We start from the raw sequence: 17,360 nt of genomic DNA, 5'->3' as shown, positions 1-17,360 counted from the left end.
GCGGTTCGCTGCTCCAGGCCAATGGGAGCTTCTGGAAGCAGTGGCCAGTACATCCCTCAGCCCACGCCACTTCCAGCAGCCCCCATTGGCCTGGAGCAGCGAACTGCGGGCACTGGGAGCTGCGATCGGCCGAACCTGCGGACGCGGCAGGTAAACAAACAGGCCTGGCCCGCCAGGGGGCTTTCCCTGCACAAGTGGCGGAACAAGTTTGGGAACCACTGACCTAGACTATGGTTGAATTTCTCCACAATTACTGTAAATGGATACCCTGGATTCCTTAAATGATTGGCATAAAGAAGGTTTATACAAAGGCAGTCAGTTGTTTAATTTTTAAGATGTCATGACATGGTGAAACAAACAAGCACATACATCATTTTAAGTACACAGTAATGTTATGCTACATTTTTGAACAGTTTAGAACTGAAAGTGCTTCACATCTATAGGATAAGAAATGGCTTCACCTCCTCATCCTTAAATAATGAGAGCAAAGAAATAACCCCTTAATAAGTTAAATAAACAGTGCCCCATTTATCCATGCGTATATAAAGTTCCCAACAATTCAGAAGGTCACACTGTGAAATTTACAATCTTTATACAGTATAACAAATTTTAGAAAAAAAAACGTTATCTAGACATATCTTGGTTCCCAAAACCCTGATTTTGCTCTCTGTTGTAGAGCGAAGGACAAAAAGCAACATACTGTATTAGCCTTTTGTTGTTGTTGTTTTTTAATACCAATTTCCTCATCCCAATTCATTTTGAACAACCAGCATTAAATCATGATCTTATTAACTGCTTAATTCTAATATCAAAGGCATATTCAGTAAGATACCAGTATGGGGGTACTGTCAAAGTAAAAATCATCATTAGATCTCACATGTACTGTCAGCAAATTCACACAGCAATGCTTCTCTTTACAATACAATGTAAAATAAGATCATGTTATGATGGAAGTTGTTCCTGAGTTAAAATTTGCTAAATACTGCTAGATTAAATGTTTTCCTTTTATGTTTTTCCTCTGGAATGTCTTTTCACCAGTACTCAACAGAAAATTAAAATTCACACTAAAATAAAGGCTGAGTAAATCACTTGGATTTCAATGCCTGAACTTTACAACGTCAGCATACCTGAACAAAACTCAAATCGCATTGCCATTCCCAAATCTAAATTCAGGAAAAACATGATATATTTGTGATGTTTAGCATCACTTAGCTTACTCTTTTTAAAAGTAATGATATAAATTCTGCTAAACAAAAGGGCAATCAAATTTATCAGCCCTACATTTTGGTTTGAATTCAGCAACAGAAAATCATTTCAAGATAAGACACTGTAATTAGTAATGAGTCTTTGCGAAGATATCTGAAAATCTCTAACACACCTGAATGCTTTAACTTTTTCTCAGTCTGTTCCTTTAAGAATATGGGACCAATTTTCAAATGTGAGCACATGGAATTAAGTGCCTAAAATATATTTAGATGTGTAAAATGGTCATTTGGGGTCTATGTGTCCATTTAGATCCCTAACATTAGGTTCCCAAGCTATTAATTTAATCCCCTGTATTGTTAAGTGATGATATTTTTATCTTTCTATTGTTAAAAGAATCTGCATCCATTTTTTTCAGCCAAGCAATTTGAACATTCACTTTTCACCAGAGATTAATTGAAAACTTTATATGAAAAATCAAGTCTGTAGTAAAAATGGACTTTTCAGAGCAAACTCTAACAGTCACCTTGATAAAATAACAGTGCATGAGCCCTATGAAAAATTGAGAGGAATCGCATCCATTCTACTTTTAAAATGGTTTATCAGATAAAAATATTAATGAGTAATAAACGTAACAAGAAACAATCTATTTACCTTCATTTGGGCTCTGCTTCAAGAAAGCCTTTAAGCGTGTACTTCAGTTTGAAGTCAATGGGACTTAAGTTCAAGCTTAAAGTTCAGCAGATGCTTAAGTGCTTTGCTGAATCAGGGCTACAGTAAGTATCACTGAAGTCAATGGAACAACTTGAGTAAAGGTTAAGACCTTTTTATAACATTGATAAAGCCAGTGCTTGAACTTGATATACAGGTGGTTATGCTATACCTCCATTTCTGGCTGCTGTCAGGTGAAAAAAAAAAGAACAGAAGAGTTGGAACACACCACTTGAGTGGACGATACACCTCTCCCCTCTAATTTGATGACTAAAGCAGAGCAGAAATTTGTGTCTCCTGGTGCTTGATCCAAAGCTTATTGAAGTCAATGGGAGTCTTTCTATTAACTTCAATGAGCTTTGAATAAGATTCTTAAAGAGGGCACCAGCTGCAGTTCTGTAGTGTCTCTATTCTAAATCTATGAAGACACTGTAGTTATTGCAATTATAAAACCTACATGGGCTGAATTTTTTAATGGTGCCCACTGTATGCATTGCCGACCTTCCAATCTGCCAGAGCTGCAAATTACAAAACACACTTTAGTATAACAGATGCCGCAAAAAGGCCAATTGTAAATACAAACCTTATTTCTAAATTTGCTTTTGTTTATTCATGCTGCGATGGAAACAATATTGTTTTACATGTGATAAGAGAAGGGGATGTGGACAGAGACTATTCTTATACTGAGGGTGTTCTGAATAAAAATATCCTGCCTACTAAAGGCAGAGCAGAATTCTGTCATTAGGCTGGCCTAACCTGAGTGGCCTACTCATAACTAGATTTTGAGTTTGTTTGATTATCGTGACCATAAAATAAATATTTTTATTCACAAAATTGAGATTAGGATTTTTTTTTAAAATGATCAGCCAGTGTATGTTAAAGTACATGCACAACAACAGAAAATGTAGTACACAAACACCTAAAAATCAGTCATAAAAAAGCAAGCAAGCACATCAGTCTTTAATTGGCCAAAACAGTGTTGTATATTAGTGCTCCAAACAAGTGTAAATAAATATGCCATGGGGCCATTAGAATGAAACAAAAAAATGGTGTCAATCCACAATTTATTGTATCTTTTTTGATTTAATATTGAAAAAGCATTTAAAACTGTGTTTAAATGTTTGCACAGACATAAATAATGTTAATTAGATGATTTAAATACATTGTCAATAAGAAAAAATAGGTTTTGTAGATTTGTGCATGTGATATGAGTAGGGTAATTTGAAACAAACCTACAAATGATCCAAACACAGCATCAAAGAACTCTGATCTTTCTGAGGTGAGAGTGTACTGTTATTTCTAAAACTTGTGACAATTATAATAATGGGAAAAAAGTACAGTATAACATTGTATCAGCCCTGATACATCAATTACATAGGCATTCAAAATTACAGATATTTACAAGAAAAAATATATATATTTAATTAAAAAGCCACTGAAAAACATGGACTTTTAGTCAGCTGCTGCACATTCTGCAAAATGAGGTAATTTAGATGAAAACAAATTAGGTTTTGTAAAGTTCAGGATCCATGGTCTCCACACTTATAGATTGCTTCCATTGAAAGGTTTGACTTGTTTGTATACGTTACAAGCAAGAAAATCACTAGATCCAGTTAAATTCTGCTTTGTAGTGCTCTTGATGCAACACTGACTAGTCAGAAGGCTTCCCAGTTTGATTTGACAACTGGTCTTTCAATAGAAAGAAACAAACAATGGTAAATTAGTTATAAATTGGTTTCATCCCAAGAAGGATCATTCATATTCTTTAACACTTTCCTAACAAGCTTTTCCAGGTCCTTGCGAGCTCTTTGCTCTTCTTCTAAAGATTTCTTCATCTTTTTGTTATCCTGTTAAACAGAGGACAGATAGTTTATGGTAACTTTTTTCAACAGCAAACTGATCTTTCCTCACCAAAATGCGTGCTGCTAACTGAAGGGCAGTGAGGGCTCTTTTAAATAAACGTCTATTTCAGATTTTGCTGTCTGATGCAGCTATTTTGTGTTATACTTATTCAATATTCAAATGTTACTTACACAATTACTTGGTACAGTGAAGCAGAAATGCCTAATGGAAACTAAAATGCTTCTCTCTCATATACATAGTTGTTATTGGAAACAAGCCACAAATGGAAAACAGTTTTAAAGTCTCTTGTGAGAGTTTACGCACATAAATAACTACTATGGAAAATATTTGTAACAACACAGAAAGAGAATGAACTAAAAAGATTAGAATGAAAAACCTTATAAGAACCACTTATACCTTCTGGTATTTCAAAGTTCTTGACACTGAACTCTACACACTGAAATAAGTTTCACAAACCTAAAACACTACTCTAGAGCTCACACAAGCTTTATTTTGCTTTATTGAGAAATCTAAATTGCTTTATTGGTCAGGACACTGATATTAACTATCATTCTTTCTGACACATGCTCTGTGACTTCACTTTCAGCTAGACAGCCACCAGTCAAACAAAGAGGCCTGAGGTATTACCTGAAAGACAGCTCCTCTAATTCCAGTTTCATCACTTGATTGTGAGTCCAAGTCCCAACATTTTGCCCTGTGTTTGAAACTCCAGCCCACAACCTTTGGGGCCGTAAGTAAGGGTGCTACCAACTGAACGCTACTAATGCTTACATTATACAATCCAGTGGAGACTGAGGTGATATTGGTAGGGGCTGGGGGAAGCAACCAGAGGATACAACATGGATTACATTAAAGCCCCCAAGACTGAGGGTGTGTGCCTGCTGTTTGTCATTCAGATTTGTAATCTGGACATCTCACTAGACTCTCAGCATCTATCAGATGATTATATAGTGGCAGTAAGCAGTAACTGCTTCTCCACCCCCCTCCCCCCATCTGCATCAGGTTGGGAGTGAAATCTTTTCTCTCAGACACAGACCACACTTCTATCTTTTGTCACTTCAAGACTGGACTAGAAGTAGTATGCTCTGCTTGGTGCTACGGTCTGAAATAGCTTAGAAACCGAAGGTGGTAAGGAGGGTGGCACTCACTTCTTAAGTGGTGTGCCTCACCATGAGGACATGAAACCAGTGGTCTGGAATCCACATTGGCTGCCTGTGGGTTTTCAGATGAAGTTTAAATTCTTGATTCCTACCTATAAAGCCCTACGTTGCCTGGGACTTGCCTCGCTTAGAGATCACCCCACTCCCTATGTGACACTGCCTCAGTAGGGGCCTTCAAGATGGCGCCCCCAAGGTGTGTGAGAGAGGAAAACATTAGCAGGGTGTTCTCCATGTGGGCCCCTGGACTTTGGAATTCACTCTCCCCATTAGTCAGAAATCGTCCAATGGTTAACAATCCTGGCCTATCTGAAAAGTCCATCTATTTGGAGAGGCCTGGGGTGCAGCGGTAATGTTTGGATCAGGTGAGGATGCAGATTTTTATCTCGGGGCATTGAGAATTCTGCAGGAGTTAATGTGAGGCATTTTTGTTTTGCGGACTGGCTGCTTTGGTGCAAAGAAATGCTGCTAGTTTACTTTTGCTGCTTTTGTCTTAACTGAATTGTGTTTGTAATGGTCCATCAAAGGTACCTAGAGCCTGGGATAGGCATTCTTTATATGTTGAAATCAATACAAAACCCCCCATACATTTTATTTTATGCAGCAATTGTGATATTTATGGGGACATATGGATTGTGACTATTTCATTGGTTCTGGAACAAAAATTTTGAGAGAGAGAGAATACGGATTCATATTTATATGTATATAATTGGATCGGCTGGGTGTTTTGTGGTACAACGGAAGGGAGATTTCATCTAATAGTCTCTAGCTGTGGAAGCGAAGATCACTTAACTACTTTACATATAGGGAAAAGGGACTAATTTAATGGCTTTTTTACCCACCCGCACATTCAGGAATGCAGATGTGCAGAAGCAGAGAACAACAGTTGGGACTTCGCAAATCGAACTGATTCTGTGTGTTGGTTGCATTTTTAACATCTCCAGCGACAATGTGTCTGACTAGGAGACTAGATAAATTGCACCAGGCCCTCCTAGCAAATGGCAGCGGAAGGCAACTATGGATTTAAGTAAGTTCCAAGGTCTGGCGTAGACAGTTCTATCCATTACAGTCTAGCAAAGATAGAGTGACAGTCTTTGATTCTTGAGAATGACCAGAAATTGATAAGCATATTCTTGCAATACTTTTATTATACATCTAGTTTCCTTTAGGCAGGCACAGCCAATCAAGATTTTTTAAGAACCTAGAGATTCTATGCTTACCCCAAACAATAAAAGACCTTGTGACCCTGAAAGTGTGGGCTGACTCGTAAGTTACAGAGAGGAGGATTGGAACAGCCCAAAGACCACGGCAGGTACACAACAGATACAAATACATCTACATGAACATTTTTTCCAGTAATACAATCAAGATCAGTGCTAACCTGGGTTATCTGCTATATAAGGAACGTGTACACAATTAAAAGCCTTGTTTTAGCAAAGGACTAAAGCAAGTGAGTGGTCTGGCAGTGGGACTATTCACTTGCTTACGCTATGGGTATTATTTAGTACTCATACTGTGGTAGCAGGTTGGGTCCCCAATCACAGATCAGGGCCTCACCGAGTCTGAACAGACTTTATTCTGTACCAAAGAACTCTTCCCTGTTCTTATGAAGTTTCCATATGCCTTCTTACCTGTAGGTGAAGCTCTGAAAATATGGACCCGCACTGAAAGAAAGCAGTTACAAGTATACCTGGGTGAAATCTTATGTCCGAAAATTTCTTATTTTTTTTTAATTTTTTTTTTTTTTGGCCAAAAAAATTTGCAGAATCAGATCAATCAAAACATTTTGCGAATTTGTGTTCCATTTACCAAATTTTGGGGGGAGAAACCTTCCCCAAAAATTCTGGGGGAGGGGGAAGGAGGTGGAATTTTTCCTTTTGACATTTACTAAATGAAACATTTTTATTCTAAATTATTTTTTGTTTAGAAATTTACATCAATTTATTTTTAAAAGTTTTTAAAGCTCAATAAAGAAACCAAACATTTTGTTTCAGGTCAAACTAAGTATTTTGTTTAACCTGAAATTTTTTCAACTGTTTGGATCACTGAAAATTTTGAAAAATTTTAGTTTTGGGTTGACCCAAAGCTAATTTTAATTTTCTTTTCATTTTTTTGAATGGCCAACAAACAAACAAACAAAAATCAGTTATTTAGACAGCTCTAGTTGCAAGTTCCATGCTAGTTTCTCAAGGGGAATTCTGCAAGATGTCTCACCTAGGTGATAAAATAATATCTGAGCTAACTTGTGGCATGAATGATTTTTGAATTGCGGCCACATGACAATAAGTGAGGGAAAGGAAAGGAAAATGGCTCTTCATCTCCTGAAATGAGAAAATATAAGAATTGATCAAAAGGAGGTGCTCAAGTACCTGGGGGGGAGGGGAGAGGAAGGGGGGAACTGGAGAAGGGATTAAGGCCTAAATAGAATCAGACATATTTAAACCACTGAGGTTATTATAGTCTGAGTCCCAGTATCTTTGGCTTTTTCTATTTTTCAGCTGATATGGTAAACTTTTATAGTATTTTAAATTTCTGCCCAACATGTCACAATTTAGTGCAGTTTGAAAACAGGACACGTTTCACTTAGTCAACTCACGGAGATAATATACTTAACTCCTTTCTCCTGGGTTTATGTTTTTGTTTTGTATTATCTGCCCTCAGTTTCTAAGCTCCTTTTTTTTTTATTCAACTGGGATAGACCTCCTTTTTTGGACAAAAAGCTGAAGATTCTGAATCTAGTCCTAACCCTGCTACTGAAAAAAACATAACCCTACTAACTTCAATAATTATTTGCTACAACTGCACAATCTGCACACTCCCCCGCCATCCACAAGTGTTGATAAAATACAGTATGCATTATTTACCAACCTGTCTTAATTCCTGTACTTCATCCTTTAATGCATATACTGTGTCAACAAGGCTTCTAAAACAGAAGATTAAGATCCATTACTATTGTTCATAAAGTGTAAATGAATTAACAGATTTATATATTATTACAAGGCATCAAGTACCACGAAATAAAATCCAACACATGAAAAATGAAAAATCATTAAGCAAAAGAGCCTGCTAGCGCCTATAGCTTCCCCGACCCTTTGCGTAATGTTATACATTCTTATTAAGACATAACCAGCCAGTCAACTCCTTAGAAAAAGGACCGATCATCATATTTGTAACATCTAGCATAACTGGGGTCACTTTATTTGTCTCTAAAACACCATGCATGCCTAGTAAATTAAGTTATATACACTGTAAAATAAATACTAAATACACAGTTAAAAAGAAGCGTGCAAGTTGACGCTAAAGGAAAGACTACATCATTCAGCAACAAAATTGATCGATTTTCAGCTGGTAGGTACGCTCTGAATAACCAGCGAAAAAACCTCCACTATATCACAACTGCTGTTAAATCTACTGTTACAGAATAAACTGAAAAACAACTTCACAAGCCAAGTCTATCAACAAATTACTTTTGTGCAAGTGTGAAATTTACTGTTTTAAATGTAGACATTTTCTTACTTTTCTTCGATCACAGTCTGACCATTACTTTTTGTTTCTTCTACAATAATTTTCTCTTCCTCTGGAAGCAGCACTTGGGGAGCAGACTCTTTACGGGAACCTATTACAAAAAAAAAAAATTACAAAATGAATAGCATGCACACAACACCAGAGCACTTTCAAGAGATTATTGTTTCATTTCTATAATGCATGACACACTTTTATGAACCAAGTATTTGCTTTAAATTGTTTTTCTCATGAACACACAGCTATTGACTTATATCCTTTACTTCTTTAACAATGTTTTTCTGTAGACTCTGGAATTTTTTTTAAAAAAAATCTGACCCATTTTTTCCCTTTTTGTTGTTGGTGGAATTCCCCGGTGTTGTCAGTGGTGATGCTGTCCAGAGATCAAGGCATAGTAAAATATCTGTCTCTTTGAATTTATAAGAGTCATGTGGATTCACCACAGTGAGGTAAATGAGAGTTTTGTGTGCGTATATAAACAAATTGCAGTCAAGCCTTTAGGGCTAATTCTGAACTTATTTACACCAGTATAAATCAAGAGTCACTCCAGCAAAGTCAATAGCTACACCAGTGAGAAGCAGTAAACGTGAGATCAAACGCTGAAATTGCAGTTTCAGGGCACAAATGAAATTAGTCACATAGGAGTGGGAGTAGCAAATAAATAAATAAATAAATAAATTGAAAATTTTTTTTTCCAGAAAGCAGGCTATTCTTTATACATCTGAGAAGTTTATAAATGATGCTATTTGTATATACATAAATAAAGATGGTGCTTTTTTACTCATATAAAATTGACACATTACATTATTAAAATCATTATACAAAGTACACAGTTAAAAAAATATAAAAACCATAAACTATAAGGGAAAAAATGATTTCACAACAATCTCAAAACACATCTCCTTCAGCACCATTTTACAATGTACATTTTTATTATCATTCCAAAATGATGTCTCTCTAAGATAATTAGTGTAAATTGTGAAACAGGTGGCTCTGAACAGATACTGCACTGCTTTGAAGGCATGTGTCTTTCATGAAGCAAACTGTTCTAGAAATGATAGTTAATTAGGCTGCAACAAATTACTAGCATTTTTCAAAAAGGTTTGTAAATAAAATGCTTCCTAAGCATTTGTTTAGGATTACATATTTAGTTAAATAAAGCTGATAAAGCTTTGGAGCTGTTGTATATTTACCCAAAATGTCAACTTTGAAATTATAGACAATACCCACTCATTATCATGGTCTTCCTCTAACCAGGAATGTATTAATTTTAGCATGATTTCAATTTACACCCAATAAATGCGTATTGTGGGGAGCATTTCTGTTCGTGGAAATTTGTTCATTCTTGATGACCAGCTGCTTCATTATAATATTGCCTTTGCTTCACAGATGGTAACAAAATGCTATAATCTCTGAACACAGGGAAAATCATGTTGAAGAACGTGAGCCCAATGAAAGACATGAACTATCAAACCACTGCAGTCATACGTTCTGAGAACAGATAAGCCAACAGGAGAAAAATAAACCCCTGCTTACTGATACAGAAAAGCTCAAACTACTTTTCAGTACATGAGGGCAATCAGTTAAATCAGTGGGAACAGTCCTTCGGTAGGCCCTGAAGATCTAACGGTAGATTCACATCGCTATACAATAACGATCATGAGAAAAGGATCTGAGAGCAGAATCTGGTCCTAAACAACCATAAATCTTATATAATAAAAAAGGGTCAAATACTGTTTTAAAATTAACTCATGCTGTTATATAATGTGAAAAATCATAATTTTGCAAGGAAGGAGTGACTAGAAACATAGGCACAGCAGAGCTCTGCATATGTGTTGAAAGAAATTTCTCTATTGGCACTGTCCATCATAATTCTGACTGATGCAAAAATTGTCGTCTTGTGCTTATTAATGACTAATAAGCTGGGGAACTGCTTGAGGTAGGCCAGGCTAGTTGTGACATGTCAGGCTATTGTGGAGCAATGAGATAAAATTATTTTAAGAGGCTAGCACAGGGACCGGCAACCTTTGGCACGCGGCTTGTCAGGGAAATCCGCTGGCAGGCCGGGCCGGTTTGTTTACCTGCAGCGTCCACAGGTTTGGCCGATCGCAGCTCCCACTGGCCGCGGGAAGCGGCATGGGCCGAGGGATGTGCTGGCCACTGCTTCCCGCAGCCCCCATTGGCCTGGAATGGCAAACCGCAGCCAGTGGGAGCTGCAATCGGCCAAACCTGCGGATACTGCAGGTAAACAAACTGTCCCGGCCCGCCAGTGGATTTCCCTGACAGGCTGCGTGCCAAAGGTTGCTGATCCCTGGGCTAGACTAATGATCTAGCAACATCGGAGTTTGGGTCCGAGACTCAGTTTTGAGCACCCCAAGGGAGCAGGGGCAGAGGGTGGTCTTTACTTGGGAAAGAGGAATGTCTTGTATTTCTCTCCAGTGACTCCCTTTACCTAATTGAAGAAATGAAGCATTTCTCTCTAGATAGAGCTGCATCCAAGTCTCTGTGCTGGAAATAAGGACACAGTGATATCGGGCCTTTGGAGGGGTGGGGATGGCACGGGGAGAAAGATAGTTAAACCCAGAAAATGTTACAAATGTAAAGCTATTTCACAATTACCATATCTAATCTATGTATAATCTACACACACACACGATATATTAATCATATATAACCATATCTGCATATATATGTGTATACGTATATTAAAATTGAAACAGACCGCACAGAAAATATCTTGTGATACTGGGGTGTAGAAAGCTGAAGTAAAATTTAATCACATTTTATAAAAAAGAAAATGTTCACATGAATAAACACTGTACGCACGCGCGCATACCAGTTATGAGAAAGATAAACTATGTCACTGGTCTTTTGTGGGCCAGAGTGTATAATAATGATGAAGTGAGAACATCAAGAGCTTCATTGTCATTCTTATTGCATTGACAAGCTTCCTAATGTTGTAATTGTTTTTTTTATTGTTGCCACCATACGACTCTCACTGCTCTGTCCTCAGATAGATGTGTTTATCTTGTTCCTATGAAAAAAAGTAATTTTGTATTTCAGCCTGTCATATTCTATTTGCACTTCACAAACACCTGCTGATAGAATATTAACAGAGGTACGAGGAAACATATAGCATTTTTCAGCCTGTAGTAAAAACATCTTAGTGGAGCAACTTATACAGTACTTGCAGAAAGTACAGATTTGATGCGATAACGGACAACAGAAAAATGCAAATCTCTATTAAACTGTTTTATTGCTCTGATGATTCTTTTCTATACCATCTTTGTTATTTTAAAAGAGAAACCATATTGACTTTGCTATATTTACTTGTAAATTTGCATTTGAAATAAGTTTTCATCTCAACCAGAAAATCTAACTTTGCTAATGGAAGGTGTGTGGCTAAATCTCCTGAAGGGCTTTGAAAATCTCAAAGACCAAGAGTGAATAAATCCTCAGCCCTCTCCAGTCCCTTTATGCAGAAGACAGCCACAAGACTGTTTTCAGATGACCTCCTTGCAAGCTACGGCATAGGGGGCATGCCTATGGAGTGAGACTGGGGACAGAAGGGGTGTGTTGGGTGAGGCTGGGCTGAAGCATGCAGTATTGTAAGACTGCAGCGGTGCTGCACCTACATAGCAGACTCAGAAGGCCTGTTCAAATTACACCAAGGGTCTCTCCAGCTCCCAGAGAAATGAAGAAAGGATCAAAAGGGTGCAAATGTGGCTTTAAACTACCCCCTGTGCTTCACCTCTTAGAGGCACAACAAAGAATCTCATCCCAAGTCTTTTCAACTTTAAGGACAGAATCTACAATAGCAGTAACCTGTTATTTTCATTCTTTAAAACATAGTAATAACTGGGACCCTCCCACAATGGCCTGCTGACCTGAGATGAGATTAGTGATATTCCTAAAAGGACAGTAGTTTCATAGTCAGGTATACATTCAGACAAAGATCTACAACATAGCTAGGCCTACACTATTTTGGTTCTTAAAGCTCCAAAATACCAATTTAAATAAAGAAAAATCAATCCAAACATTATTTGGCAGCACTGCAAAAGTGCAAGAAACTTGTAATATTACTCCTGGGGGAATTTCTGCACCACGGCACATGCACAGAATTCATGTCCCCCTCAGATTTCTTTGCTTCCCCGCAGAAAAATGAGTTTCTGACAGGGAAACAAAGGGAAGCTGCAAGAGTAGTCACACACCACTCCCTAGCTATGCAGGTACATCATTTCAGGCACTCAGACCGCCGGCAGAGAGGTAAATGACTGCAGAGTTAGGGACACCCCAGCCAGTGGCTCCTTCCCTAGGCTGGGATCAGCTGCTAGTCCCGGCTGGGCAGGAGGCAGGAGAGGATGGGACTTTCTCTTCCCCTGCAAGGAGTAACTGGGGCTGTGTCAGACCCACCCCCAAGAAACCTCCCCCAGTTGCAGGAAGCTCAGCATCCTCCCCTGCTTCCTGCCCCCAATGCTCCTCAACTGTGGGGGAAGGGGTCACTGTATGGGGAGCTGATTCCCCCATCCGCCCAACCCCCATGCATGCGGACGTCCCATACCCAGACACTCCCACCAAGCCTAATCCTGTATACCCAGAACCCCCTAGCCCTCCATACCCGAACCCTACCCCATTGAACCTCAACCCCTGCACCTGGAGCCGCCTGCAGCCAGACCATCTCCCACTGAGCTCCCTTCACTCAACCCCCCACCCTGACTTGCCCCACCCCCCTGCACCACCCTGAGCCTCCACGTCCAGACCCCCACGCCACTGACCCCCAATTAGCTGTGCCCAGACTCCCACCCCACCAAGCTCCACTCCCCCAGCACCCAGACCCCCCCTGCTGAGACCTCCACACCCAGACCCCTCCGCTGAGCGCCAAAACACTTTCACCTGGAAGCCCCTGCACAGTCCCATTGCCCTTGCACTTGGAACCTTCCCTGCAACGAGCCTCCAGATCCCCCTACACTTAGATCCCCCACTGAGCTGCCTGCACCCAGATTGTCCCACACAGAATCCTCTCACACCACACCTGGATTCCCCCCACACTGAGCCCCTCCACACTTGGATCCTGCCTGATTGAGCCTGCCTGCCCACACCTGATGTGCTTGGCCCTCTGCGCCAAGGCCCCAGGGTATTTCTGCGGCAGGCCCAGGCCTTGTGCTGTGTCAGGTTTAGGTGCAGCCTCACCACTGAGTTGGTGTCCCCAGGGTGGATGGTGGGGAGGCTGCAGGATGATCTCCCACCTTCATGCAGCTAGTGGCCTGTGCTTCCCACTGCCATGCTGGAGCCTCTGCAATTATTTATTAACAAATAAAACTTGTAGAATTTTGCAGAATTTTAAAATATTGTGTGCAGAATTTTTTATATTTTGGTGCAGAATTCTCTCAGGAGTATAATATAATCATGTTGTTTAAAACGTCCGAGCAAACATGTTATTGCATTCTGAACAAGTTGTACATGGTGAAGCTGCCCTACCCTTCCTGTGAACGAATTACAATTAAGGTGCATGTCAGGATGGCATGTTTTACTACTGAGATGATTGTCACAAAATAAAATTGAGATGGATTGTCACAAAATAAAATTTGCATACACGATGCAAAACTGTACAACTGAAAAAAGCCCAACACTGCCTGACACAGAAAATGCAGAGCTGAAAGTTATGCCAGGTTTATGAACTCAATTCACTACATCCAAACACACACAACCTCTATCAACAAGCAGAGACACAAGTTTCTACCCAGCAGCAAGACTTCTGTTTTCCCAGGGATGAGGATGAAGCAGCTCTGATGCTTCCTTCTAGCAATATCCTCCAAGGCACAGGCTGAACTTGTAGGATCCACAGGGTAAGAGAAATCCATCTGTACATCAGCTCATACTTGGTACTCTATGCAGTATTAAGAGATTTCAGATACACACTCTGTTAACACGGGAAAGGAAAATATATATACTTGCAGAATGCACATATCAGATCCCTCAGTGATCACAGTGCTTTTAGTCAACACTGACTGACATCTTCTAGGCATGGATTATTCACATGGGAGGGCAGTTTCAGACACATCTGGAACATTCATCAAGCAACAACCTATGGCCACTTATATTAAGAGCCACTAAGACATTCACATGACAAAAATGGCCAGTTGATCTCACTCTAAAACCAGCATTTTTAGACCAGACAAGACTCATGACCCTGCTTAGCACAACTCCAAAGGAAAGCCAGAATGTAGACTGGAATCCACCAAAGTTCTCCCTGGCGTCCAACTGCACCTATTTTTAATGGGATTGGGGTGGACTACAAAATGACACATGCAAGAACACATTGATATATGATGCAGCTCTATTGCCTGCACAGGAGCTGCCTCAGAGATGTCTGATGGTTGGTTTTAAATCTGACATGAGGCACACTATATGAGGGTATCTGGATAAATGCAAACATAACTAATTATATTTTAAAAGGAAAGTGAAAGGGAGAAAACAAAAGGTAAACTTTTGTAATAACCACATATTAGGCCTTTTCCTAGATTCAGACCTTGGACTGGTTTAAATAAAATTGTTTTTTAAAAAACTATTAAGAAACAAATACTCTATATACACTACAGTTTAACAGCTGTTAATTACAGTAACTGGGAGTATCAGTGATGACTGGACTAAACAACTTGTACAGATTTCGTTCTGTCTTTAGCTTTTCATATTTTCAATGGCAAAAATAAGTGGTGAGGGGGCAGACTTTTACACTGATCTAAAACTTTTGTAACTGCACAGTTTTCACATTAATGCCAGACATTCTTGCTTTCTATATCTCTTTCTACAAAAATCTGATTTTTAATAGAATGGCAAATCATTTTCTATTGTAAGAAATTATTTTAAAAATATCTACTAATAGGATTGACGGGCTTGAGTTTCAAGGTCGAGTTTGGAGTTCAAATTCCACAAGTGCATATGTGTAAATCAGGTGTACACACACACTAATGGCTAGTTAATAGGGCTGTCGATTAATTGCAGTTAACTCAGCGATTAAACTCAAAACAAATTAATTGCAATTAAAAAAATTAATGACAGTTTTGATCACACTGTTAGTACTGATTGTTACCTGTTCTTGAATATTCCATTATTTCCCAACATCCAAGAAACGCTCTACATATGTTTCAGAATAATGTCTCTCTTCAGTATGCGTTACTGTTAAAGCAAATGACTGCAGTGTCCATCCAGTGTGCTGTGACTCCAAGATAGCTGTGATTGCTCAAGGATGTCCAGTGATCACCAGTCACCTAGTCAACTAGGGCATTTTTCAGAAGCTTCAACTTTATGGTCTTCTCGTTGTAATATGGGTCATGTATTCATGATGCAATGGCTTCTCCGGAGGGCAAGGTGTATGACTGACTGGAAGATGCAATTTGAATAACATCTCTCAGCCTTCTGTCGTTTACAATGTCGAGTGATCTGCAGTTCATAGCTATCCACTTTGCAATAGCATTGGTTAAGCTGTTGTACTTTCAGGATCATACAAGCCCCTGGATCAAACACACTCTGTAAGCGTACTCTGTTATGGCTGGTGGGATTCATTTGCTGTTGGTGGGTTATCTGTAGCACAAGATCTGGAGGCAAAAGCATGTTTCGCATGTAGGTGGTACTGAAGTATTTCTATAGGATTTATAGTATTTCTACATTTATTTGAGCATAAGCTTTCCGATGAAGTGAGCTGTAGCTCACGAAAGCTTATGCTCAAATAAATTGGTTAGTCTCTAAGGTGCCAGAAGTACTCCTTTTCTTTTTGCGGATACAGACTAACACGGCTGCTACTCTGAACCCTTCGATAGTACTGGAACTTATCCCTGCAATAGCTACATATAACTATTTTTTTATCCGGTGCAATCAAAACTGTGATTAATCAAGACTAATTTTTTTAAAATCTCTTGATAGCCCTACTTATCAAGCTCAGTTTTGAAAGAAGTACTCTTTTTGCCTCCACTGTTCCCCTTGGAAGGCTGTTCCAGAACTTCTCTTCTCTGATGGTCAGAAACTTTCATCTAACTTCAAGCATAAACTTGTTGATGGCCAGTTTATATCCATTTGTTCTTGTACAACCACTGGCTCTTAACTTAAATAGCACATCTCTCTCACTGATATATTTATACAGAACAATCATATCACCCCTCAGCCTTTGTTTAGTTAGGCTAAATCAGCCAAAGTCCTTAAGTCTCCTCTTGTAAGGTAATTTCTCCATTCCTTTGATCATCCTAGCAGCCCTTCTCTGAACCTGTTCCAGTTTGAAATCGTCTTTGTTAAACATGGGAGACCAGAATTGCACCCAGTATTCCAGATGAGGTTTCATCAGAGCCTTGTACAATGGTAATAACACTTCCCTGTCTCTACTGGAAATACTTTGCCTGATGCATGCTAGGACTGAATTAGCCTTTTTCACAGCTGCATCACATTGGCAGCTCATAGTCATCAACCAAAACACTCCTTCATTACTTCCAACTATTAAGTCCCCATGACCTTTCACCTTGCATTAGGCCTGTCAATTAAGGATTAAGTGACAGCATGATTAACGCGTAAATTTTTTTAATGTGTTAATTGGACTTCAGAGTCAGCGGGGCCGAAGGCTCACAGCCCGAGGGGGGCCGAAGGCCTGTGCCCCAAGAGGCTAAATGTAGGGGGATCACGATTTTTTTTTCTAGTGGGTGGGGTCATGATTTTTTTTAAGTCCAACTGGGGTAGCCAGCATCAAAAGCTTGAGAAACACTGTCTACAGTTTTACATTGTTTTATTTTTGAATGCAGTTATGTTAAAAAAATTCTACATTTGTAAGTTGCACTTTCACGATAAAGAGATTGCACTACAGTACTTGTATGAGGTGAACTGAAATACTCTCTATTATCTTTTCCACAGTGCAAATATTTG

At 39.2% G+C, this 17,360-nt stretch overlaps 1 protein-coding gene across 5 annotated transcripts in view; it reads right to left on the bottom strand.

The window, feature by feature from the left end:
• Positions 1–232: 232 nt before the first annotated feature.
• ARHGEF7 (Rho guanine nucleotide exchange factor 7) overlaps positions 233–17,360 on the bottom strand; it is a 191,545-nt gene continuing 174,417 nt past the window's right edge. For 2 of the 5 annotated variants that reach the window (XM_077813578.1, XM_077813568.1), the window contains 4 exons: positions 8,451–8,550; positions 7,803–7,857; positions 6,566–6,598; positions 235–3,761 (listed from right to left, as the gene is read on the bottom strand). In XM_077813578.1, coding sequence (XP_077669704.1) covers positions 3,639–3,761; positions 6,566–6,598; positions 7,803–7,857; positions 8,451–8,550 — 311 coding nt within the window. In that variant the 3' untranslated portion in view covers positions 235–3,638. Of the gene's footprint in view, positions 3,762–6,565; positions 6,599–7,802; positions 7,858–8,450; positions 8,551–17,360 lie in introns of all 5 variants that reach the window. The other 3 variants (XM_077813551.1, XM_077813588.1, XM_077813559.1) reach the window with 3 other exon arrangements.

This window comes from Eretmochelys imbricata, chromosome 1, assembly GCF_965152235.1.
Source record: "Eretmochelys imbricata isolate rEreImb1 chromosome 1, rEreImb1.hap1, whole genome shotgun sequence".
Classification (NCBI taxonomy): Eukaryota; Metazoa; Chordata; order Testudines; family Cheloniidae; genus Eretmochelys; species Eretmochelys imbricata.
The sequence above is the reverse complement of the archived record's forward strand: the minus strand, read 5'-3'. Positions and strand labels throughout refer to the sequence as shown.